Source organism: Anguilla rostrata, chromosome 17 (genome assembly GCF_018555375.3).
Source record: "Anguilla rostrata isolate EN2019 chromosome 17, ASM1855537v3, whole genome shotgun sequence".
Taxonomy (NCBI): Eukaryota; Metazoa; Chordata; class Actinopteri; order Anguilliformes; family Anguillidae; genus Anguilla; species Anguilla rostrata.
Window position 1 is genome coordinate 17867910 of NC_057949.1, and position 27044 is coordinate 17894953.

Consider the following 27044-nt stretch of genomic DNA (forward strand, 5'->3'; position numbering starts at 1 on the left):
TTCTTGGAGAACAGGTTTTCAGAAATATGTCAAGTGGCAGTCTTTATTCATAATGAAATACACGCATCTTTCAGTACCGAGTTTTATATTCTGAAGACAGACAGGAATGAGGGTTCTCTCACTATAAAACTGAGGCTTGCATTCCTATCAGCATAGAACCCCACACAGCGGATGGACCCTCCGTAACCCTTTAAGGTGAAAGATCACAAATATGTGATCAGAATTTTCTGAACTGAACAATCTAATGCTAATGTAGCAATCATTACTGGTAATTGAAAACGACGGAGTTTTAGAACACCAACTTGAAAAAAACATTCCAAAACCCTACTCTTCAAAACGATTAAGTTGCTCACCGCAGCACCATAACAACCAATCACAACCAGTCGCAACCAAGACACTCATCACTCCTCCACCTCATACCCTGTCCAGCTGGAGAGGGAGTTTATACACAGCCCCACACCCTCTCCCGGTCTGGGACAATGCATGGATATCACATTAAAAGACAGCTGAGTCCTGTTTCCTCCCCAAGGTTACAGAGGTGCGCAAAGGAGTGTGAAACAATGGCAAAATAAAACTGCAATCTGCTCGCACCCTTTCCTGGAAACATGGGCGAGGGTCTGGAGCTTGGCACCGGGACCAACGATAGCTCATAGCCAGCGAGGCACACTGAACGACTGCATGCATGTGTGTCAGACTGAGCGATTGCATGTGTGTGTGTCTGTGTGTGTGTGCGTGTCAAGTTGTGCATTTAAGACTTGGTAAGTACGGAAGACTGTGTGTGTCAGACTGAATGACGGTCAGACTGCCGACCAGCTGCTGAAACAAGAACATAGGCCACGCAAAACCACATGACCATCAGTGCAAAGGAAGCCAACATCATGGGTGTCTGGCATCATTCATTTCCTGCTTACTCATCAGTAAAAGACACATAACTCACTTTGCCATTAAAATGCATTGGTCGCCCTCTGTTGGACCATAGCAGAATTGCAACATCTGATAAACTCACCAACTAATTTTAAAATTAAATCATTCTGGGACTGAAAAAATATATCATATTGTAAATTTTATCCCTTTAATTATAATAATTAATACAAGTAATAATATTTTTTTTATCTGAGGAAAAGCATGTCTGACATCTGTCTGGCACACCCTTTACAAGCAGTGCAGCCATGCATACACTGACTGCACAGACATGATGCACCTCCACACACTGACTGCACAGACATTATGCACCTCCACACACTGACTGCACAGACATTATGCACCTCCACACACTGACTGCACAGCCATGATGCACCTCCACACACTGACTGCAGCCATGATGCACCTCCACACACTGACTGCACAGCCATGATGCACCTCCACACACTGACTGCACAGACATGATGCACCTCCACACACTGACTGCAGCCATGATGCACCTCCACACAGACTGCACAGCCATGATGCACCTCCACACAATAACTGCACCAGCACTCAGTTTAACTTAATTTTAATTTTTTCTCCCATAAGTTGTTCGGAATAAATACAAAAGCCTGCTTAAGGTTCAGTAATTTTACAGACATCCTGCTTTTTTCTCTGCAGCACAAAGAACAAGTGAACTGCAACCATCATCGCAATCCATCATGTCATGACAGATCACGTTCAAAATACAAAATGAGATCGTACAAAAAAACAAAAGCTATTAAAGAAATGATTTGATGGTTGATTGTTAGTATGTTATCAGAATGAAAATTACTAGGGTACAGAAGTGATGAAAAGTGGAGCCACTGACAGATGAACATTTCTGAGCAACACCTTAAATACCCTGATTTGACCAAGCTCAGCCAAAAAGCCTATTACAAAAGCACTGGTTATATTCTTAAAGCAGTCTGATTATGAAACTTACAATAAAAAATGTCAGCAAATACTTGTGGAATGTGTTCAATTAAATACTGCACATTTGACAACATGTAGATTTCCACATGTGCACAAGCATTTCCTCCAATATGGGTTTGCTCATCGCACCATTTAGAACACTGAAAACATACATGATGTTAACAAACATATCACTAACATTTAAAATTCAACACCGATTAGGACCGCTAGTACAGTTTTATCTTTCGTATCTTTTTGTAACAGATATGATTGGTGTTGTATCCAGAGCCAACTGGTGTTAAGGAAATTAAGACCCAGCATTTATTTCAAATTTATTTACCAATAAGGATTAGTCATACTGAATTCTCAGATGCTGATATTGAATTTCCTTGCAAATATATGCAAATTCGCAAAATCTCAGATTTCACTGTGTTCAGAAGCAACATCTAAAGACCTGTATAAACAGTTCTCAAGGATGAATCAGTCAGCTGGTTCATGAGTAAATTATACGAAAGTTTTACAAGAAATCTAATTGGCACGTAATATGGCTGAAGTTAAGAAGGAAGGCTTGCCAACTGTATATGCAATTTGATTGGCTGTCACAGCCAGATTGGCAGACTGCCCAGGAATGGATGCAGCAAGTATGTGAGGTCCTTGGCAGAAATTTAGCATCTTCACATATTTAAACATTCAGATTTGGCACAGTGATGAGGCTGGATCTACAGTGTGTGTTAACCACAACCAGCCAATAGGAATGAGTTGCATATGTAAGGCGAATCTACAAGAGGAATGGCTTTTGCTTTTGGGAGAAAACTGAAAAAGTCAAACGTCTGAGTTTGCAGACGATATTACCTTACAACGTCTCAACTCCTTAGCAGACACTTATCCAGAGTGAATGAAGTTATGTGTGCAGAAATGATCTGTACAGGTTCACCAGGACTGGAGCTTTGCGAGATCATTTTATCTGTGTTCATTTTTCTTGGGAAAGTCTAACATGGCAGAGCTAAACACCGAGTGAACACTGCGTAATGGTGCGGGACACGTGTGGGCAGAGCTTATAGGTTTAAGTCTTTCTTTTCTGTATGCAAATATAACCAAATCGGATCAGTATCAGTAAGTCACGCCAGTGAATCTCCAAAAACCTGCCGAAAGTGCTCATATTCATGCAGTGATTTCCTGGCTTTTGCTTTTGTGCTGCGAATGAAATACAATCCGAACGGTAAAAACACGCTGCCTAGCAGGACTACGGTGCACGGGCCGGTGAGCAAACGGCTCTCGGCGTACGCGGGGGAATGTTCCGGTAAAATAAGGCGTGGCGGGACGGCGACGGTGGCTCAGTCGTCCAGGCCGATGTTGCGGAACAGGTAGGACATGGACTCGCCGTTGTGGATGCGACGGATGGCCTCGGACAGGATCATGCTGATGTCCACCGTCTTGATCTTGGGACACTGCAGCTTCTGCAGCTCGTGGGGGACGGTGTTGGTCACCACCACCTGCCGGCCACAGGGAGGGACGGTCAGCAGGGCGCAGGGCTCACGGCGCTGGCTTGATTGACGGACAGGACACGCTCCCCCCCCCACCCCACCCCACCCCACCAGCCTGCAGCACTGAAACTGGCTAACAGCTAAGACCCGCTCATTTTATTTCATCCTTATATCTGTTCAGATATAAAAAAGCACAGAGGACATTTTGTATGAAGTGTAATATGTACATAATGTAGACTTGAATTACTAATTAACAGCCGAGTGATGTGACTGATTTCACAGGTTGTTTTCTGTAATGCACTTTAGACTCTAAAGACAACGTATCCAATGGTCAGGGTGGCACAGGCCACCTCTGGAATTTGATCAGCCACTCCAGCTGCCACCCCTATTTTTCCACCTAAAATAGCGCATTATTATTTGTAGATATAACAGAGTGATAGTGTGGCCCTCCCTTACTGAGTGTGACCCCCCCCGGCCCACCCCATGAAGAAAATCCAGGTAACCCAGCTTTAGACGTTTTGTAATAAAGTGACTGTACCATACAAATAATTGAGTTATTGTTTTTACATGTGAACAGCTCAGTGGTTTGGGAGAGCGGTGATCAGCCAATGACAAACTCACCTCATCGATGGCGGACTCCTCGATGAGCCGCGGTGCATCTGAGGACAGGATGCCGTGCGTCGCCATGACGAAGATCTTATACGCCCCCCTCTCCTTCAGCGTCTCGGCTGCCGCCAGGAAGGTGTCCACGTCGTCGATGATGTCATCCTGCGAAACACATCCTGGTGAACAGACGGACACGGACCAAAGAGCTCGAGCAGAACGCCGCACAGCGTTTCCGGAATGTTCCGATTACGGCGCGGCTTCAGGACTCACCACGATGATGGCGATCCGCCCCCCAACGTCGCCCACCACGGTGATCGGGGGCTTTTCTTTGGGAATAAGCACTGCAGCGGGAATATAACACAAAGGCCAGGGAGTCAGTGGGCCAGAGCAGAACCCAAATATAACAGCAGGGTATGTGTCAGTAGCTCCTCTCTGTACCTGTCTAACAGAGCTTCCTTACCCCGGCGACCTGCTCAGCTCATAGCTACTAACAAACTGACCCACAAATAGACTATAACTAACACTCCTATTCCACAGCCATTGAGCCATTCCAGGTTTTCCAGTCAGCACAACAGTGTACAGCCAACAAGCAACTTCCACTCAGTGCACCCACTTGCTTCCAGGAAAACCTGAACTGGACTAAACTCGACTGCATCAGGAGCGTTAACTCCATCTCTGCTATCCATTTACACAGCATCACAGGACCATGTTAGGCAGCTCTGTGGAAGAGAGATAAGCTCCCTGACTCCTGTACTGCTTCAGCAAGTCTGCGGCTTACAGGGAATCTCCAGGCTGGGGTGAATGGCGCCCATGTTTTTCACCGTAGGCGGGGAGTGGCGTCCGTCCACCAGGTCCGACTCGGCGTCCTGGGCCTCGCCGTGGATCACTGCGATGCCCAGCCGGAGCCGTTCGGCGAAGGACTGCGCCCTGCGGGGAGGGGGAGAGAGGAGGGGCCACTGTCTGACCACGCCCACCGCCGCCTTGTCCCTGCACCCCAGCAGCCAATGACGAGCGCTCGTCACCGCTGGCTGGAGCGTTTCTGCCGCAGGGACATAATGAACAGTCACACCGAGACAGAGGAGAGAGCAGACTTGCTTACCTTTTGGCCGAAGCTGGAGATTTGGCCACAATTACTGCATTTCTATAGTCTGGGATCTGCAGATTTTAAACACATAAGCTCAGGCCACAGCCAGAATGTGTCTCACACTCACACCCTTACTCACTCACATACTTACACTCACTCACGCACTCAGTCAGTCAGTCAGTCTGTCACATTCTCACTCACACAGTCTCTCACTCACACACCCTTATTCACACTCTCACACACTCGCAAACACACTGCCAGGACCCAGAACCACTGAAGCCTCAACTAAAAACTGAACGCTTCACAGAAACGAGCCAATTCATCTGAACATGCTGGTGACTGAACACCATTTAGTCCCGATTCCTGTCCCTGTTAAAGCTTTCTGTTTAAAGCGCACTCTCAGGAGCAGCCAGGCTCACCTCCTCCTGAATGTACTGCAGGAGGAAAGGGGAGGCGCGCAGGTTATCCACCGGGATGTTGAAGAATCCCTGGATCTCTTTCTGGTGCAGGTCCATGGTGATCAGGTGGGTCAGACCTGTGAAGGGCAACCAATCAGAGGTCACGTCACACCTGCACAGGACAGAATGCAGCCAGCCAATCAGAGCAATAATAACTATGAATAGGTTTCGGCATGACACTGACAGGGGCTGAATATGCACAGCACCCGTAGGAGGTTTAACGGCTGCCCAGTTTGCTCACGACAAGAAACTCCAGGGTTCTGCTGTTACGAAGTATAGAGAGTTTGTTTGTAAAGAGTTTAGTAGGAAGACAAACTGTGGAAAAATTGAAAGGTTTCAAACAGAAAGGTAGAGGGGTCAGGGGGGTAGAAGGTTGGTAGAGGGGTCAGGGGGTGAGGTCGGGTAGAAGGCTGGTAGAGGGGTCAGGGGGTAGAAGGTGGTAGAGGGGTCAGGGGGTAGAAGGTTGGTAGGGGGTCAGGGGGTAGAAGGCTGGTAGAGGGGTCAGGGGGTAGAAGGCTGGTAGAGGGGTCAGGGGGTAGAAGGTTGGTAGAGGGGTCAGGGGGTAGAAGGCTGGTAGAGGGGTCAGGGGGTAGAAGGCTGGTAGAGGGGTCAGGGGGGTAGAAGGTTGGTAGAGGGGTCAGGGGGGTAGAAGGCTGGTAGAGGGGTCAGGGGGATAGAAGGCTGGTAGAGGGGTCGGGGGTAGAAGGCTGGTAGAGGGGTCAGGGGGGTAGAAGGCTGGTAGAGGGGTCAGAGGGGTAGAAGGCTGGTAGAGGGGTCAGGGGGGTAGAAGGTTGGTAGAGGGGTCAGGGGGGTAGAAGGTTGGTAGTGGGGTCAGGGGTAGAAGGTTGGTAGAGGGGTCAGGGGGTAGAGGGGTCAGGGGGTAGAAGGCTGGTAGAGGGTCAGGGGATAGAAGGCTGGTAGAGGGGTCGGGGGGTAGAAGGCTGGTAGAGGGGTCAGGGGGGTAGAAGGTTGGTAGTGGGGTCAGGGGGGTAGAAGGCTGGTAGTGGGGTCAGGGGGGTACAAGGTTGGTAGAGGGTCAGGGGGTAGAAGGCTTGTAGAGGGTCAGGGGGGTAGAAGGCTGGTAGAGGGTCAGAGGGTGAGAAGGCTGGTAGAGGGTCAGGGGATAGAAGGTTGGTAGTGGGGTCAGGGGGTAGAAGGTTGGTAGTGGGGTCAGGGGGTAGAAGGTTGGTAGTGGGGTCAGGGGGTACAAGGTTGGTAGAGGGTCAGGGGGTAGAGGGTCAGGGGGTAGAAGGCTGGTAGAGGGTCAGGGGGGTAGAAGGCTGGTAGAGGGGTCAGGGGGGTAGAAGGTTGGTAGTGGGGTCAGGGGGGTAAAAGGTTGGTAGTGGGGTCAGGGGCAGGAGGGCTAACCTGCTTTACACATCATGGAGGCCAGGAGCTTGGACACGATGGAGCCCCTCTTCCTCATCTTGCACTGCTTGCTGTAGGGGAAATAGGGGAGCACGCCGATGATGCTGTGGGCACAGGACGTCCGGCACGCATACACCATGATCAGCAGCTCCATGATGGTGGTGTTGACGTCCCTGCGCGGAGAGAGAGCGCGGAGTGAGCGAGGTGAGCGGCGATCTCGGGGCGAGCGCTGATCCCCGCGTCGGCCGCTCGGGTTCGGTTACCCCAGCAGGGCGGGGCGTTGCTTGGATACCTCACCTGGACACCGTCTGGATGATGAAGACGTCTTTCCCGCGCACTGACTCCTGGATCTGCACCCGCGTTTCTGAGGGTGACAGGGGTGCAAAGTGGTGAGCAAATCAAACCATAAAACTGCATGTATAGTATCTTTTTTTTTTTTTTTTTTAAACCACCAGAAACAAACACTATAACCTACTGACCAGCAGGGCCAGCAGTGGTCTTCAAGTCATGTGCATTAAAAGCAGTGCATTCCAATGCAATGAAAAAACTTGCTTTGGCTACTCTCTGGATAAATAAACACATATACACTGTCACCACACACATATATATCCATATATACTACAAATGTATATATTCGCATACATATTCATGCATGTCTGCATCTATGTGCCCACACATACACAATACACACAGTTCATCTATACACACCAAATACACACACATATACACTCCAGTATGCATACATATTAAGACCACAGCAAGTAAAGCAGCAACATGTATGGGTTATGTGGGACTCACTCCTGTTAACAATCCTTACAGCCTGTGGATAAAAGCTGTTTTTAAAACGAGTGGTGTTTGCATTCATACTGCAGTAGCACAGCACTGATGCTAATAATGTGAACAGATCATGCCCAGGATGAGTGCTGTCTTTAACGAGGCAATTGGCAACACAGTCATTTGTAAACAAAGCTGTATAACAGAGGGCTGAGGCAGCGACCCGGCAGATCTCCCGTGTTAATATCCATTGATATCCATTCAAAGGTTTTTACAGCAGCAACGCTCAGGGATTTTTCTACAGAAGTTTAACTTCAGGTGGCAAGTATGGGGACAGAGTCCAAATTCAGATGAGGGCATTCAGGGACCTTTTAAAAGCACATTTCTTTCCAGTGTCTAGTTTGCTATCCCCCACACACCCACACACCCCCATCCCCACCCACAGAGACACACACACACACGACCCGCACAGACACACACACTTACCCACCCCCCACCCACAGAGACACACACACACACGACCGCACAGACACACGCGACCGCAGACACACACACCCACACACACACCTCTGTTGGCTTCCTGATAGACCTGCACTTTCCCCAGCTCCACTCCCAGGCGTCTGCAGGAGGAGACAGGAGAACATTAACATTACTCTGCAGGAACACAGGCTGTCCACTGGCGTACTCACTGTGGGGCCTTCCATCTGAAATTAAGCACTAATACTCTAATTAAACATAAAAACCCCTGGGAACCTTGGGACAAACTGGTTAATATGAACAGATATAAGCACAGATTTATATTTCATTGTACTTGTGTGTGGTCAACTGCAATGTCATTAGGCTTGCACATAAATGTGAATGGAGATCAGGGGCTTACTGGATAATACCTGTAAATCCATTGGCTTAGTTGGCAAGCTATTTTCAGTCCAATTTAAGTGTGAAATACCCAGCAGTGCGTCTATATATGAAGCTCAAGTGTTTTAAGAATAGCACGCTGCCTCAAAGTTCACCTAATATTATGTAAACTTAGATGCTGTTATCTATAATAACATCTGAAAGCCAAGCGGACCCAAAACTTGTGCTCCTCTGAGAGATTCGGATGTTTGTGTGGAGACTGGCAGTGATTGGACAGGGGAACGGGTTGCCAGGGGTCCTGGAGGTGGAACATGTGCCCAACCCATTCAGTCACACAGTGAGGCGAGAGGCAGTTTGACCCAACGCACAGCACATTGTACAAACCACATTCATCCCTTTTTACATCTCCGCTATAGACAACCAACAGCCGATAACTCATAATAGCAGTACACAAAACTTACCCCACGCACAAAAAACTTGATGGTGAAAAACAGAGACTTGAATATGTAAACAGAACAATGTACAGGAAATATTTTACACTCGTTTGAGTGGTTTTAGTGACATTAAAAATATTTCAAAGATCCATCTCAAATTTAACTTATGATTTCTCTTCAGACTCATTTTGAGTGGCATGACGTGGCAAAAAACCTAAATCTACAACAACAAAAAAATTATTCATTTGTATCTGCCTCAGAGGTAGACCGCTACCTTAACTGTAGAGTGATGCACTGTGACATCATCACAATGACAAAAGATCAGGTCCCTGCAAGGTTGAGTAACCTGTTGCAGAGGTCATCCTCTAGGTTACCTGCCAGGCACTACTACAAAGCAGTGCCATGCAAATATTAACCCAGGAACTGCATACTGTTGATTTTGATTACTAGCAAGGGAGTACTGTAAGGTGAATAGATACAGTATTATATGTGTGCATAGAGTGAGATGGGGGGGGGGGGGGTAGTGAGAGACAGACTAACTCTGCAATCCGCCTTCCCAGCTCCCTGCTGGAAGGGTTGGAGTTGGCCGTAAATATCACCAGGCCTCCCTTGGTGGCACTCATGGCAGGTGGAGTCTTGGCACCCTCCTGAGACTCAGGTAGTGGATCCCTGGGTTCCCAGGTACTGCTGTATCCTTCCTGTTAAACGAGACGACCTGTGCTTAACGTCACACGTACTGCGCCTTCATTGCTTCGGATGACCTACAAAACGTGGACAATAACATACGTTTAAGTTGCCTGACCAAAGCACAGAGAAAACGTTTCCATTGTTACCCGTTTCATTTCTTAAGATTGCTTTAAACAAATTCACAAGGTCAGACGTTACCTTGCCAGCCAACTTGGCAAATATCGTCACTGTGTGCTTGAATTGGACTGCGCCAGATAAGCTCACAGTTTTGAGGGCTTACAACTTTGTCCATGCTAATGACACAATGCTGTCCGCGTTGCAATGTTCCATAATTTCAATTCCGCTGCTTGGAGGAAGAAGCGAATTTTGCTGCATTGTGTCGCTTCACTAATCGGCTAGTCGTATGGTTACCATGCTAGCGAACACTCACAGAATCCTGCTGGAGTATGCAGGACACAGCTGTGCCGCGGCCCAATGAACACTAGAAGCGTGCATAATTTGCACAGCTGGGGCAAAACTGACCCCTGTTAATAAGTTCAGTTTTACATACATTTACCTTCACATATATCTAATAAGGCAAGATGGTAGCTGCCCATGGAAGCTCATTAGATTAGACAACACGTGCATCTGCTTCCTAATACTGACTGTAGGCTACACATCATCAGTGTGGCTAACAAGCACAGCTAGCTACAGATTTCTATTCACAGTCCAATAAACTAAGCTATAGTATAACGGGAGAGGCCAGATGGATCTGGCATTAGGGTGTGTGCAGGAACAGAAAAAATAAAAAGGATTTAAGGCTAATTAAAACGATGCTATCCATCCACCTCCAGAGGGCTTCAAAATGATTATTCACCTTATTGTAGCTCATATGAAAATAAAACCTATCAGATCAGCTTAACGTTTGCTAAGTATTGCGCTTACTCTGCATCTAACTGCTACCAGGTAGCAAGCTAACACAACAGTAGTTGGTTGTTGTTTGACAAGCCTGGCATAAATTAGCCAACGTTAGTGAAGGAACGTAGTGAAATCATGTAGGTTCACAAGCTAGCTGGCTGTATGTTAACCCGTGCCATCACAACATCCCCCGCTACGGTTGATAGAGCACTCTCTGTCAAGTGATTGCTTCCGATTAGTTATCGAATGAAAGAATGAAATCAGGTGATGATGAGACAAGAGCAGCGCCTCGCCGCCAGCAATTCCGTCTGCTAATGCACGTTAGCAACCAAGCCTTGCTCATCGTTTGGGTTAAATTAATTACTGGAAAATTGCGAACGACCGCATTTACAAATAATACAAATATAACATTGACTCTGCGATCGTTACGTTAGTTTGTTATCATTACTATTTCCTTACCAGTTTGTGCTTTGCTCTATTCCAAACCGCCTTCGGCTCTCTATTTCGCGCAGCTCATTCAGGCAAACCCACATCATGATGGACGTGTCGCTTGGCCAATCAAAATCGAGAAGGTTCGGAACAGAAACAGGTTCCATGTTAGAGGTGTAGACAGTTTACTTCCCCCTGCTTCCACCCCCCGATGTACGCACAGAATTACTTATGTTTTTTCCAAGTAATCGAAAATTAATCGCTGGAATTAGCACTGGATAAACAATTCTTTTTTTCGGGCACAGCCATTTCAGTTCGTCAGTGCAGAAGACGTTGATGTTGATTTACGTTTGTTTCGGACTCCAAAGTGGATTCAGACCGATGATGACTCAGCATTTTTGTGCATATGTGAACAGGCCAAATGAACCAAACTCACACCACATCAGGAGGTGGTCTCAGCACGATCCATTTGTGGTTCTTTTTGAGGTACTCTTAATTTGTGCATTGTGAACATAATGCAGTCCCAGTTCAGCAGGTTCACTTTTTGGTTCACTTCAAAAGAATGGAGTTTGGTTCATTTTAAAAGAACAATATGTGAAAACACCCATATCCCCCTTGAAAATCTTGTTACACGCTACCACACGATGGCGCCAGTAGAATGTGCGTGTGGTGTGTGTGTGTGTGTGAGAGAGAGAGAGAGAGAGACCTTGTGGCAGAGAGCTCAGTTTATGCATATAAAATCTGCAGATCTACATCATGACTGCTACATAACATTTGCACAGGCCACTGTTAACTGAATTACCTGTGCCCAGTACTTCTCTCAGCACTCACCATGTGAACTCAACAGTAATCCAGTGTTCATAGTCACAGTGTATATGATGCTGTAAGTTTGGCCACCAGTTTTTCCCGACATAAAACTTTTTTTCTGTTCTCCAACATCAAGAACACCACGTCCTTTCTTGTCAGAAAAAGGTCTTTCTGAAGCCTCTTGTTAAACAGCCCCAGGGTTTTATACTAGGTTTTATATTATATTAGGAATTTTTTTTAATTCTTTCCTTTAATTGTTAGTCAAAGTTAAGGACAAATTCTGATTGGGTCCCCCTAGACTGAAACAATCTACACCTACTCAAGCCCTGTCTGGATTGGATTAACATCCATGAACCAAAAAGCTTTTCAATTGGTGTGCATTTGTCCATTAATCTGACTGCTCATCTCTGATCATTGCGCTTAGAGTGCCTGAGAAACACTGAAATGCAGGTAAAACGCTTGCCAGGTAACATGTTCAGGACAAATGAATGGATATAGCTAGCTATAAATAATAGGTATTTCCTGTTTACTCAGGGATCATATGAAATGTATACATTGAAGTCATTCAGCGGAAGGCTAGTTTAGATGAAGGATTGAAATTATTGATTGCATGTTCCTGAACTCCTGTTCTTTATGTGCGTATTTATTATTTATTATTTAGCATATTACAGTATAATATTCAGAATATTATTTTGTTTTCAATTATTTATAAACTATTTGATCCTTACATATTATGTCAAGAATATGAAATTAATTATATAGCAAGGTATATCTACATTAGTAAACTTCATAAATAATGTTTTTCATTGTATCATTTGTAATGAGTGGAATAATGACAAACAAAAATTTTCTGACTAAGTAATTTGTGCTTCAGAAATACCTTAATAAGGGTGCAAATTTGTAGGTCTTTCAAATATCTTGCATTAGCAGCAGGATTTAGCAGATGTTCTTCAAGGTAAAACTTAGTAAACATTGAAGTTTGGTCACAGCCACAAGTTTGCACACACAATTTCAGGGGACCGTCACAGCTGCCAGCCAAGTGAAAGTGCACTGAAGGGAGACACTCTGGGGCCAACCCAACATTTAAAAATGGGTGGCATTGTTGTATAATGGGTAAGGAACTGCTCTCATAAACTAAAGGTTGCAGGTTTGATTTCCGAGTAGGACACTGCCACTGTACCCTTGAGCAAGGTAATTAACCGGCATTGCTTCAGTATAAATACAGCTGTATAAATGGATGCAATGCAATGTAAAAAGGTGTGTAAATCACTCTGGATAAGAGCATCTGCTACATAAATGTCCGTAATGTCATGCAATGTAAAAACCCTCCTCTGGCCTGTTTTCACGCAGCATGATGGGCTCCCGCACCCAAGTGGCTCATTTTAATAGAAGCAAAGACGTGGCTAATGTACAGTCCATCACAGATCCTGTGTATTCACACCCACCCGCTCCCACATATGTCTACGGTACTGCAATAGAGCCATCCACCATGAGGAGCTGGAGAGCGAGCTGTAGCTACTAGTTTATACAGATATAGGGAAACCATGGAAACCTCTTGCCACTACAGATAAAGATTATTTCCTGCACACCATTGACACTTACACAGTGAAATATTCAGTGTTAATTCAATTCAGACACAGTTTATATGAGTCCAAATGCGAACAGATGTACTCTGTCTCAGAGTTGATTTAACTCTGAACATTTTGCTGTGCATATTCTTACTGATTATGGGGTTGTGCTGTTAATGTGTGCACCTAAAAAGTTTAGTATGGGTCTGCTTGCATAGTAAATTAATGGTGAACACTATCAAATATGAATAAAATGTATTCATTTATTTTGAAAGTGTTTAATATACTGTAATCTATATTGCATAATATGCAGTATATCTAATCGAAAGTAAATACGTAGGCCAGGGATATTCAACTCTGGCTCATGAGGCCAGTAGTACTGTTAGTTTTCATTTCTACCTGGTAGTTAATTGATTCATTAATGTCACTGACTGGCCAGAGATTTAACTCATCTGGTGTTCTAGGTTTAGATCAGTCCTGATTGGAGGGGAAGAACGAAAACCAGCAGCAGGCTAGTACTGGCCTCGAAGGCCAGATTTCAGTATCCCTGACGCAGGCCCAACCTGCAGTTTTATCAGTTATAACAGCGTTCCCCAACTCGGTCCTGGGGCCCGGTCCTGTATGTTGGTTTTCGTTTCAACAAGTCACAATCTCAGAATTTTAACAAGCTCTTATTTTTTCTTAATTAGGTGCTTATTGGTGAAGCGTGGACACCTGGCCACTAAAACTAACCATCTGGTATTGAAATAAAAAATAATGAACAAAATTCAACACGCTTTCAATAGCCTAATTAGGAACCTACTGATTAACTTGTCTTTCATTTGATAATAATAATTGTTACCTGTTATTAAGTAATTGTGTGCACTATAGCTCATTAAGAACAATGTAGCAGAATATCAACATGGGACTTCTATTCTTCGTGGAATGTGAAGCTATTTCAGACATAATATGGTTTGAGAGGGTAAATAATCCCTCTAAATCTGAAAAGCACCTAATTAAAAAAATTATTTAGGTGCTTTTTTATGGTATTGCAGCTGTGGTTGTAGTTGGAACACAAACCAACATACACAAGGAGGGCCAATGACCGAGTTTGGGAACCAATGAATTATAACATCCTACTTATAACTTTGTATAGACCAGGGGCACTCAAATCTGGGTTTTGAGACACATAGTACTACTGGTTTTGATTCTTGCCCTCTAATTAGGGACTGGTTAAAAATGGGAAACCAGGGAATTTGAGTCTCTGGCCAATCAGTGGCATTATTTAATCAATTAACTATCAGGTAGTAAAGAAATCCAGTAGTAGGCCTACTACTGCCCTCGAGGGCCTGATTTGAGTATCCCTAAAACAGTCTGAGTATGAAGTTGTTCTATTGCTTATATGTTCTTGCTTATAATTGTATTTATTTATTATGCCTCAGTGTACAAACAAGGTGAATGTGTGAGTGCCATGATGCATGTAAACATCACACACTGAGAAAGAGGCCTTGACAAAACAAATTACATGCAGGTATGTGAGATTTTATCACACGTTCTTAATTAAATTACACGGACCATAACGGTATTATTAGCCAACCTCTGTTTATCAGGTTCGTTTGACCGAGGCCAGCACAATTGCTGCTTCTTGTCCTACTGCATCCATTATTTGAGAAGGCAGTGTTAGTTTGGCAGGCAAAGACAAACGATGCCCCGTCCACAGATAATGACTCGTGACACCTGGGATTACGAGCTATCTGTTATTCTTTTTGTCACGCCCCGCACACACCGAAACACCACGAGACAACCTTCCGTACCGCCGCTTCGACATGCTAATGCCGTCTAAGCTATAGTCTCTCTATGAATATTCAGAAATCCGTGCATTGTTGGCTATTACTCGTGTGTCCACTGTCATTTAAACAATATTTAATTCAGTTATACAATTTGCAGCTCCAATACTTTTTGTGATAACATTTATTATTTTAGTGACATATTCAAATTATATACAAGTAGGCCCTACAATAATTTAATAATGTTACTTTAAAAAATCGAGCCTATCATTTTAAAATAGGCTAATTCTATTTTTTATATTCGGTGCAAGATCTGTCAGTAACGTTATCGCACCTATAGACCACCGAACAACACGCTTCGAAACCTACTTTCAAGAATTCAGACTGCGTCTCTTTGGAAAATATATTTCAATGTTAGCCTCATAGTTCAATCTACACCAATTCTATGATATAATTAATTTATTATAGGGACAAAAGTAGGAGAGAGACGCACTTTCTTTTTGAACCATTTTGCATCAGTCCCGCCTGCGTTTTGCGGTTCAGCACGGTGAGGAATGCGGCATCCCTTCGCGCTGGCTGCTTCTAGCCGTCGTTCCTGGAGAGGGACAGGGGGGTGGTCCCGCGTTTTGGATCCGCCTTCTGGATGCAGCGGAGCCATTTAACATTGCAATTTCAGCCAGGATCTTACGGCAGCGTTTGTTTCATATACTACGCTATGGGATTTCATTGCAAAACGGCGACGATCCTGGAGGTGGACCGGTGCCTGTACTGAGCCAAGTCAGCGATGGCAGAGCAGGTTCATATTCGACCAACGCAGGCTCGGAAAGCTCTGGACACGCAGCAGACGCGTCACTAATTACAAGAAAGGACGCGATCTTACGGCGCTTTTTGTTTTAATTTGTTTATTAATTTTGCCGAGGCGGTGGGAGTTTCCTATCTCTTGTAGCCTACAGATCAGGTCAAATCATCTTCGTATCCATTTACGCATATATCTTTCAGCTTTGATTGAAATTGCAGTTTTATTCCGTTAGTGGCTTCGAAAGAACAACCCCCTTTCCCGAAATACATGTTTATAAATAAGATCGATAGGCTAATAATCTTTATTGAACCCGTTCATTACCTTTGAGTTGCCGGGGATCTGCAGTGTAATCGGGGAGTGAGTGAATCTATTTTCCTTCGTTGATATTGAGATTTTGGAAAAGATTACCTTCTGTCATTGGGACTTGGTGCACCGGCGCCTCGCGGAATCTCGGCATCTTTCCTATACCGAAAGATCTCGAGCTGCCCATATGCACTTGGCTGTTGCATCGCAATAGGGAGGGTCCGCTAAACAGCTTGCTGGGTTGCGCTGAAGAGCGTGCTTGACTGCACAGAAACTGCGCGCGGAGGATGGTTTGGATGTAAAACATAAACAAACGGCAAGATGGGGAAAGACCAGGAGCTGCTACAGGCAGTGAAGACCGAAGACCTCATTACAGTGCAGAAGCTTTTACAGAGGCCTAAACCAGGGAAAGCAAGTAGGTGGCATTTAAATTCACACCGATTTTCCGTTGGAAAGGAAGGCAGTGGCACCACGTCGGCAGCAATTCGTAAAATCACACTTACAAATATACATCAGACTTACATATATAGCCTCTGCACCAGTGCCCCGTAGCCTATTGTGTATATTTGCAAACGATGGGGCAATGTAGGCTTCAAAAATACAGTTTCACCTCCCTCGTTATGAGTAGTGGTACAGCACTGCACTACATTTAGAGGGTTCACCGTCATATACAATTATAGTATTTGTAGTAGCCTACTTCACGAAACCCAATCAAAGCAGAGACCTTAGCCTCCCCCTAAATCGACCGACGGAACTGATTTATACTGATAGTCATGAGGTTAGGAAATATCTCTTTTTTAAAGTATCTGCACAATAACGCTTCTCAAGCGAGGTCTAAGATGTCATATTAGGCTACTGTATAAATGAAATTCCTGTAAAATCGGTCTACAAGAGCAGTGTTAATTGATGAAGGCGGTGGGAGGGAGCATCGTGAATGGGTAAATTGCTGCTGTGTGTTTTCACGGAGGTGGGAATGTGCAAACAGGCAACTAAGCCGCCCAGGTGAGCCTTCATGAGGCTGCGCAGAAACATGCCTCCAGGTATGATTGGGCAGTGGGTGGGTATGGACAAACCGCGGGCTGCACCTTGGCCGCGTGCCTACGTTACTTAGCTTGTTGTCATATTCATGCGCGACCAGAGGATGGTAATAAAAAAATTGTATGTTTGCATAGCGCCGTGAAAATAATGATATTGGACCTAAACGACAGATCTATGGTGTATTCAATGCGTCATTGGACTGCGTCTTTGACGCCGAGTCCTCCTCTTTATCAGAACACATCGCGCTACATTATATTGATTTGAAGAATATCCTGTAGTGCTTTGATGATCCTTTCCTTGAATCACGCAGAGTGTATGCGCTGGACCCTTTGATCGGCGGAAATGCACTGATCTCATATCCGATACTGGCCTGATATTTTTGGAGGTTTCTGCCGGGAAGCTGGTGGTTAGTTGTGCACGCGCTCTGAAAGGGATTGAAGCAGGCCCTCCTGGGTCAGACCTGGAGAAAAATTGCTTTTCACTTAACTGCCAACTGCTCCTGTCCTCTGTTGGCACGATATTTGTGCGTGCAGCTACAGAGTTTAGGGGTCAGCATGCACAGGCTGGGAGGCAGTCAGATCTGGGGGCGGCCGTGGGGTGGGGGGGTGGGGGGGGCTGAGGCTGTATGTTAATCCTCTATCCACCTGAACTTTATTATGCAAGATTAAATGAGCTGGGTGATTTCCAGTGTCAGGTGCAGACTACATCACTGACATTTCCTCAGGTTGTTCTCCTCAGCACAAAGAACCAGCACCCCTGTTGCACTGAATTTGGCTATTTACTTCCTGATCATTGTGTAGCCAAATGCACCTGTCAATGATATTAAAGACAAGGAGCAACACCACCATAAGGAGGTACATGATCATGATCATAATCTGTGGGCATACCATTCAGCCCCTAATCATTGATCATCCAGGCTAAATGGGCAAAGTCTGTGTGATCACAATTTTACAACTGAAAGTGCATAACAGTCCATAAATAAACGGCTTAACAGAGTGAGGGGGACATCCAGTCCCTTAATGTTCAGTTAAACATCTGCTCACCTTTTTGCCTGCATGTGACTCGGTTGTTCATTGAAAGATGATCCTAAAACCTGCTCCCTGCTCCTCACAGAGACCAGGCTCCCCCCTCTCACCGCAGGGCTTGTAGTCGCCTTATTTGTTACACTAGACCTCTGCAAAGAACACAGGAACTGACAGGCTGAATGAGCTCAGGGGTGCATCCACATCGGTGCACATGTACAAAGGGAAGAGGGGAGAGCTTCCTGTTCCCTGTGGCACGGGACGGCGAGTGGACCAATGCGGTTGTCTGGGAGGTTGTGGCATCCAATCACTGGCCGGGATTCTCTGCTCTTCTGCGAGGCGTCTGAGGACTGCACGTGGTCACGTGGCGTCTGAACGCTGTGCTGTTGTGAGAAACGGATCCTCGGAGACACGCCCCTCAGTTACACTCGTATGCATATTCTCAGCTGGGTTCGTGTCGTAGTGTCACAGTTCTTATGGGACTGCGTGACAGATCTGACGGCCTTACATTCAACACATTATCCTTTATTGTCCGTATCCCCATAGTTTAATTTATCGCTTAATGAATAAAATACCTGCAGGTATGCCTACAGATGTACTACAGTACATCTGTACACCTGCAGGTGTACTTACAGAAATACTATAGTACTATGGCTATACCACCCTTGGAAGGATAACCTTGACTGTTTCCTAGTTTGTGCAAAGCTCTGTTTACCACCTGCTACTACAGGTTGTAAAGATCAGGCTACAATGGCAGAGATCATTTCTTCCGCCAGTGAGTGAGTTATGTGAGTGCAGAGGGATGTAAGCTCTTTATGACACGAGCTGCTCCTGATACTGTCCGGCCCTGGTGTATTCAGACAGTGGCAGCCCTCAGTCAGAGCCGCTCATGTTCAGACAGAGCTCTGTCAGCACCAATTACAGATCACTGTGCGGACCGTTAACAGAATGACAGATGAAGGCCGGACTGTTAGTCTCCTGTCCTGCGTGCTGTCACCAGGTCCTGTCTCAAGATCTCATCGATTCCGTTCGTTTCCCTGGACCTGCAATTATACTCACCTCTGCAGTGAATGTCTGACCAAAAAGTAAATCTGCTCACAAAATGGCTTCAGGCCGGTGTTTACTACCAACAGAAGCCACTTGAGACTTGCTTTTGTGACTAAGAGAAACAACTTTTACTGGTATTCTTTTTACTATTTGGTCAATTTTTATCTGATATTTGCCAAAACCGGTTTAGGATCTGTATTTTAGTGCAGACCAGCTTCACTTCTGATGGGTATTCACCAAAAACAGAACCGGGTTCTGACAGGTAACACTGACCGGTCTCAGACTGGTATTGCCATTGTCTGAAATGTCATTAGAATCTTATGGGCTGTGAGCTGGATTCATTTTAGGCAAGTGTGCACGCGTGTGTGCGTTTGTGCGTGTGTTTAGGTGTGTGTGTGTGTACATGTGTGCATGCGTGCGTGCGTGCATTAGCATGGTGGTGATTATGTTGTCAGCTGTACCCTGTACTGAACAGGGCTTGAGTGCTGGTATCCCCTCACTGCAAAATTAGGGGTGTTAACACCAAATGAAAATCCACAAGGAAAACCTCTATCAGATTACTGTTCTTGAATACTTTGATAATTCATCACATTTCAAGACATTTATTGCATAGTCTGTGTACACACTACATTATAACTTTACTAGCAGCTTTTAATATGGGTACCGTGTAGCCTATTACCTGCATGTAGTATTTAGATTTGGCACTGGGTCAGGACTGCCACTTGTCACCTAATTCACAGGTGATGAAGGAAGTGTGAATTTATGCATCGTGGTCTATCTGGAGCAGATCCACGCAATTGAGATGATGTATGAGCACGTGTTAGCACTGTATAATGTACACTGGCAGGTAACAAGCTTTGTGGATACTGGCACTATATTCATGTACAGTATGTGCTAAACGTTATTGGGCAAGCCATGAGATCCTGTGTGCTTGCTGTGTTATGAACAGGAGTCAGTTAAGCCCAGCGTTTCATCACAGTGACTAATTAGATGTGACGTCAATGCGTGTGACTGTTTACTGTTTTTTATTTTTGCAGGTTTTACCATTAGTCTGTTGCCTAGTTGAGTAGCTTCATGATTCCTAGACCGATGGTACAGATGGTAAATTCTAGAGAAGCTGACTGTAGGCAGTGAAAACCCCGCACTGCTTTGTGTGGGCTCGCTAATGAATAATCGTGTTTATGCGGAATTAAAGTAGAACTTGACCCCTCTACCAACCAGAATGCAGAGATCTGGATGGAGGCCCAGCCGTGCCCCTGAAGCAAAGCCTTTTATTTTTCCACTCAGAATCAGTGCAGAATCAGCTGTTAACATATTGCTCACTCACACAGTCCCCTAAAACACCCCCACTCACACAGTCCCCCTAAAACACACCCACTCACACAGTTCCCTAAAACACCCCCACTCACACAGTCCCCTAAAACACACCCACTCACACAGTCCCCTAAAACACCCCACTCACACAGTCCCCTAAAACACCCCACTCACAGTCCCCCTAAAACACACCCACTCACACAGTCCCCCTAAAACACACCCACTCACACAGTCCCCCTAAAACACACCCACTCACACAGTCCCCCTAAAACACACCCACTCACACAGTACCCTAAAACACACCCACTCACACAGTCCCCTAAAACACACCCACTCACACAGTCCCCTAAATCACACCCAACTCACACAGTACCCCTAAAACACACCCACTCACACAGTCCCCAAAACACACCCACTCACACAGTCCCCCTAAAACACACCCACTCACACAGTCCCCTAAAACACACCCACTCACACAGTCCCCTAAAACACACCCACTCACACAGTCCCCTAAAACACACCCACTCACACAGTCCCCCTAAAACACACCCACTCACAGTCCCCCGAATCACACCCACTCACACAGTCCCCTAAAACACACCCACTCACACAGTCCCATAAAACACACCCACTCACACAGTCCCTAAAACACCACCCACTTCACAGTCCCCAAATCCAAACCACTCACACAGTACCCTAAATCACACCCACTCACACAGTACCCTAAAACACACCCACTCACACAGTCCCCCTAAAACACACCCACTCACAGTCCCCCAAATCACACCCACTCACACAGTACCCTAAAACACACCCACTCACACAGTCCCCCAAATCACACCCACTCACACAGTTCCCCTAAAACACACCCACTCACACAGTCCCCTAAAACACACCCACTCACAGTCCCCCAAATCACACCCACTCACACAGTCCCCCTAAAACACACCCACTCTCACAGTCTCATAAAACACACCCACTCACACAGTACCCTAAAACACACCCACTCACACAGTCCCCCAAATCACACCCACTCACACAGTACCCTAAAACACACCCACTCACACAGTCCCCCTAAAACACACCCACTCACACAGTACCCTAAAACACACCCACTCACACAGTCCCCCAAATCACCCCCACTCACACAGTCTCATAAAACACACCCACTCACACAGCCTCATAAACCACACCCACTCACAGAATGGCTTCAGTGTTTTTGCAGGTTTGGGTACTCTAACAGCGTGGTGTGGGGGGGGGGGGGGGTATCTTTGAGGAGGAGTGCTGTCAGTAAATGAGGGGTTCATTTCTTTAATTTTTTTAGTCAATATTCAGATGTGAAATTGGCTGTGGTCTCTATAGCCACCCCCACTGTCTGCTGATCAAATTAGAGAGCAGTTGGGAGAGGTTCAGAGATGGAGAGAGGGGAAGTAGAGGGAGTGAGAGAGTTTGAAAGGGAAAGAGGGAGTGAGAGGGAGAGAAGCAGTGTGGTTGGTGGCAGTGTTGGTGGTTGTGCAGGTGGGTGTGGTTTGTGCTGAAAAGCTTCACATGAACTATTGCAACATCCATTAGATCTCTTTATCCATCCCATCTCTCCATTGTTCCTTTCTGCAGCCACTTAAGCCAATCTTTTCAGATCTGGGTGGATGTGTGTAGTGTAACCACAGAGAGTAAAAACAGAAGCTCTCATCTCTTATAAGAGATATCTTTTTACATCCATAGCAAACCTCACTTATCACCCTTCTGTCCTTTATCTTAGAACACATGCACAACCAATAAAAGAATAAAATCTAAATGGAAAAATGTGCTTGAAATGGTGGGACAATGATAGCCATATGGTATATTAATGTATTTAATGTACACTACACTAATGCATAATATTAATGCATATTATATGCAGTATATAAGGCATACAATACATACAGAAAATTAATGAATATTATGTAGACTGTATTCATGTATTCTTGTCCAGTGCATAGTATAATACTGAATACCACTGTGCATGGATGGGTGAATGAATCTTGGATGGATTTTGGAATATAGTGTACGCTGTATATTTTAACAGTGCTTTAAAGACGTGGAGCGTGTAATTTAGCACCTTATGTCACAGATTGTTTCATGCCTGTGTGTAAGCTTCCCACGCGGATGGTTAAAGGGTTAAAAGCCGGAGGTTGTTTTATTCTTTTTCAGTGAGGTCCTCCTTAGAGGATTCATGTCATGTCACTGTCCACGCACCCCCCAACCCCCCCCCCCCCCCCCACTCTGAGCTCTGAGATAAGGAAGAAAGATATGTCTTCAACTTTAAAATAAACACTTACATTTCACCTTTTACAAAAAAGAAATACCTCTCTCCATAAAAGCAACGGGGAGTTAACCTCATCTCCGCCCAGGCTTCCTCCCCCCCAAGGTCTCTGACATCATCACCAATCTCCCCTCCGTTCACATGTCCAAACAGCTGCGTTTTCTCTCTAATTAATCTCAGGCCTTTCCGCTTTCACATTCGAGGAAGAATGTAACGCTGATAAAAGCTTTTTTCTTAAAGGATTCTTGTGCGTTGGCTGCCACGTTATCGCCCCATTACACAGTTTGCGTTTGGATGTGTACTTTTTGTTGTTGCTGAACTCTGAGGGCAGTTGGCTCACTCTAAGGGAGATGGGAGATGCTGTCTCTCTCTTTGTGCAGAGATAAACCAATAAACCAAATAAATGGACCAATTGATGGTGCCGGCACAGACAGGATAGAGCGTGTGCAGACGCTCCTGTGTTGTCACAAGTGGAGTAATCTTTGAGTAAAAGTGTGTGAGTGTCTGCCCATGCAGGAGCAACAGTAGACCTGGTCTGTGTAGAATTCCTGGGGAACAGTGCAGTCTTAAATTCATGTGTCACAAATTTATAGCCAGCGGCCATACCTCCATGCACCCTGCTCCTGCTGAATAGCTGAAGCTAAGCAAGTGTGGACTTGGTTAGTACTTGGATGGGAGACCTCCAGGGAAAACTAAGTTGCTGCTGGATGTGGTGTTGGTGGGCCAGCAGGGGGTACATTTCCCTCTGGTCAAATAGTGCCCAATGCCTCAGTGCAGTGATGGGGACACTGTGCTGCAGAAGGTGACGTTCTCCAGATGAGACGTTAAACCGAGGTCCTGACTCACTCTGGTCATTAAAGATCCCATGACACTCATTCCAAAGAGTAGGCGGTTCCTTGGTGTCCTGGCTAAATTCCCAACTTGGCTCTCTCAACCTACTACCTAATCATCCCCTGATTTAGTTGGTCAAAAATTGCCCTCTCCCTCTCCACCTCAGCTGATGTGCGCTGAGTGTTCTGGTGCAAAATGGCAGCTGCGAATCACCCAGGTGGGTGCTCCACATTGGTGGAGACTTATGCAGGAGTTATTCTTGCTGGCTCTGATGCAGGGCTCGCATCTGACCCTGAGCTGAGAGGGAAGGAGGATCTCCTGGATGAAAGCTGTGCTGTGTTGTCATATTGTCTCCATTTCACTGTTTTATATCCTGTGGGATCAGCAGAGCGGCTTTAGCACCGCCGTTTATCTTTGCTGGGTGGGATGCCTGTGTCTGCAGGAAGGATTACCATCTATAATAGACTATAGGAGATTATCTGCCAATTTTTCTCCCCAGTCCAATTGTCTGATTACTCAAGTAAGTGTGTGTGTGTGTGTGTGTGTGTGTGTTATCACGTGTGCTGTGTGTGTGTGGTTCCTTCTAATACCACTTCCTGGTGCTGCGCTGTGCCAGCTCCTCCCACATGAGCTCGGCCCCACCCACAGTGTCCCAGTTCAGACTCACAGGTTAGGCAGTGAGTGAGTTTGTCTTTACTGGACACCCTCTCATTGTCTTTTTCATAAGAAAAGAAACAACAGGGAAATGGCCAACATAAGCAATAGACATTGGAGGTACTGCCCCCTGGCTTTCAAAGCTAGTAAACCCTCTTTGCACTGTAGTCCTGAGCCTGCACATGTGTTCGGTGAAGGTACATATCTGTGTGGGTGGAGCTGGGTGCGCTCCATAGATCCTCCCAGTTCTCCATGGTTTTAATGCAGTCCACGAAGTTAGTCTGCCCGGATGTTCCTCCTTTTCCAGCTGACCCCGATCACTGGATTATTATTGTGTCCATGTTTTCACTGTGCTATTATTATGGTCTGCCTTGCATCTGTGCTGCGGTACCACAGTATAAAGCAACCTTAGCAGATATCACTACAGAGCTAATGAAATGGAAGCACCCCCAGCAATGGGGGCAGTCAACAGCGTGGAACTGAACGTGGAGGCTAAATGCACATTTAGTCTGAAAGGTTAAAAGCTCCGGGGCTGCAGGACTGATGCCAGATTCCAGAGGGGTTGCAGATGTCTGCTCGTTTTGGAGGCTGTTGGAGGGAAAAGCTCTGGGAATCGCTGTTAAATGGAGGTTTTGGAGGGTGAGGCGACCTGAATTTTGGGCGCGTGGATAAAACGTGGCTAGGTAGAAGGGAAATGCAGTTCCTGTGTGTCTCTGCCACAGAATGCCCCAGACTGACTGCTGGTTCAGCTGTCTGAGATATGTGTGTGTCGGGGGGGGGGGGGGTGCAGGCGGTTACTGTTGCATTATGGGGTACACTCTGTGCCCCAGACTCTGAGGTTGCTGGGCCAGTGACTTGACTGGTGGAGATGAATCGATGGGCCGGTCAGTCAGAGACCTCCCTGCAGCCTGGGGGATTCCCCAAGTGCATTCAGTCCGGCCGTGCTCTGGACCTCTCCCGTGCTGGGGCTGTGGAGCTGGGGCTGGACTGGGCTGGACTGGGGCTAGACTGAGGCTAGTCTGGGGCTGGACAGACGCTGAAATGAGGCTGAACTGTGGCTGGTCTGTGGTTGAACTGGGGCTGGACTGTGGCTGAACCTGGATAATAGTATCGCATGCCTTCAGCAGGTTTCTGTACTGACCACCATGTGTTCTGTACTAGTGCCTGATTCTCTTACAGGGTCTGCCACACACTGGTGGCTAGCAGCTAACAGTATTTAATGAAAAGGTAATTTCCTCTATAAGTCCATAAAGTCACTTCCTGCTGACGGAGAGGCACTGTTCTCTCTGGGGAATGCCAGCCTTTGAAAAGGTGACAGGTGTGGTTTGGTGTTGTGCTTGTGAAAGTCATTTCCTGCGGTGGTAAATCTCAGTGTCGAGGGCCGTAGCTCTCAGTCACATTGTGTTTGTTTACAGCTGGCTGACAGAACACCAACCCAAGCAGCAGGGCATGATCAATCAACTGAGGGCCGGTGTGTGTGTGTGTGTGTGTGTGTGTGTGTGTGTGTGTGTGTGTGTGTGTGTGTGTGTGTGGTGTGTGTGTGTGTGTGTGTGTGTGTGTGTGTGTGTGTGTGTGTGTGTGTGTGTGTGTGTGTGTGCATGCATGCGTGTGTGGCTGAATATGTGAAATTCCCCCCCCTAATTTGGAATGTCGAGTCATCTTCTACCACAGCCGCGTTCATGTGCAAACCCCACTGCCGATTCGGGAGAGGACCGGCTCTCCTCCAAAACGCGTGGTTATCAGCTACTCGTCTTCACACCATGGACTGCAGCAAAGCTCACACAGAGCGGAGTCGGAGGAAGACCATTCATGTGCGGCTTTCACGTGCTATCCGCGGGTCCCCGATCAACCAGTTGGGGTCGCTAGATAGCGATGAGATGCAGACCCCTAATCCACTGAACCCTCCCATAGCCTGGGCACAGCGTTAGACTGCACTCCTCCCATAGGCGGGGAGTTACCGTTATGCTAACAAGATGACCTGGGATTTCCGTGCCTTGAAAATGTAATTGCAAAATAATAGCCTGCTCTCCAGAATACCACTAGGTAAGTCGCACCTACAGAGCGATTAGCTACAGCATTACAGAAATTTCACGGGGTAATTTCTCAGTGTAATTTGTGGAGATAATGACCGCATGATGTGCTGTCGAGGACTTGGGGGTCCTGGAGAGCAAACTGTCTCTGGTCCTGTGCAGAAACTCAGAGATCTTGTGTGTGAGAATGCTGACGTCTTTTTTCCAGAAACTGTCTGCAGGCTGGTAGCACTGTCGCCTCACAGCAAGAAGGTCCTGGGTTTGAATCTGTCCAGAGCCTTTCTGTGTGGAGCTTGCATGTTCTCCCTGTGTCCGTGTGGATTTTCTCCCGGTATTCTTGTTTCCTCCCACAGTCCAAAGACATGCTGGCAGGCTAACTGGAGACTCTAAATTGCCTGTAGGTATTAGTGTGTGAGTGAATGGTGAGTGGAGTGTGCCCTGCGATAGATTGGTGGCCTGTCCAGGAGGTATTCCTGCCTCTCGCCCAATGCATGCTGGGATAGGCTCCAGCACCCCTTGTGACTCTGCCCAGGATAAGCGGATACAGATAATGCATGGATGGATGGGTGGATGTCTGCAGGCTGGTTGTGTTGTAAATCTCTTCTTCCCCAGACCTACCTGGGATTGTCC

The 27044-nt window shown here is 46.2% G+C and overlaps 2 protein-coding genes across 6 annotated transcripts in view; one reads left to right on the forward strand and one right to left on the reverse strand.

Moving 5' to 3' along the window:
• Window positions 1-1476: 1476 nt before the first annotated feature.
• On the reverse strand, window positions 1477-11343 carry LOC135243418 (phosphoribosyl pyrophosphate synthase-associated protein 2-like). 5 transcript variants are annotated; one of them, XM_064315226.1, is made up of 11 exons: window positions 10964-11343; window positions 9461-9681; window positions 8199-8251; window positions 7155-7221; window positions 6858-7030; window positions 5451-5566; window positions 5047-5102; window positions 4726-4874; window positions 4218-4288; window positions 3963-4109; window positions 1477-3350 (listed from the first exon to the last, which is right to left on the reverse strand). In XM_064315226.1, the coding sequence occupies exons 2-11, from the start codon at window positions 9541-9543 to the stop codon at window positions 3192-3194; spliced, it is 1074 nt and encodes a 357-aa protein (XP_064171296.1). In that variant the 5' UTR covers window positions 9544-9681; window positions 10964-11343; the 3' UTR covers window positions 1477-3191. The 5 variants fall into 5 exon arrangements, with proteins under 5 accessions (XP_064171296.1, XP_064171295.1, XP_064171294.1 ...); XM_064315225.1 differs by having other exon boundaries at window positions 9461-9618; window positions 10964-11342; XM_064315224.1 differs by lacking the exon at window positions 10964-11343 and adding an exon at window positions 10464-10730 and having other exon boundaries at window positions 9461-9618.
• A 3624-nt stretch (window positions 11344-14967) lies between these two features.
• The window catches only part of LOC135243417 (caskin-1-like), a 67879-nt gene continuing 55802 nt past the window's right edge, over window positions 14968-27044 (forward strand). Inside the window, 1 exon segment of the mRNA XM_064315223.1 lies at window positions 14968-16591. Coding sequence (XP_064171293.1) covers window positions 16498-16591 — 94 coding nt within the window. The 5' untranslated portion in view covers window positions 14968-16497.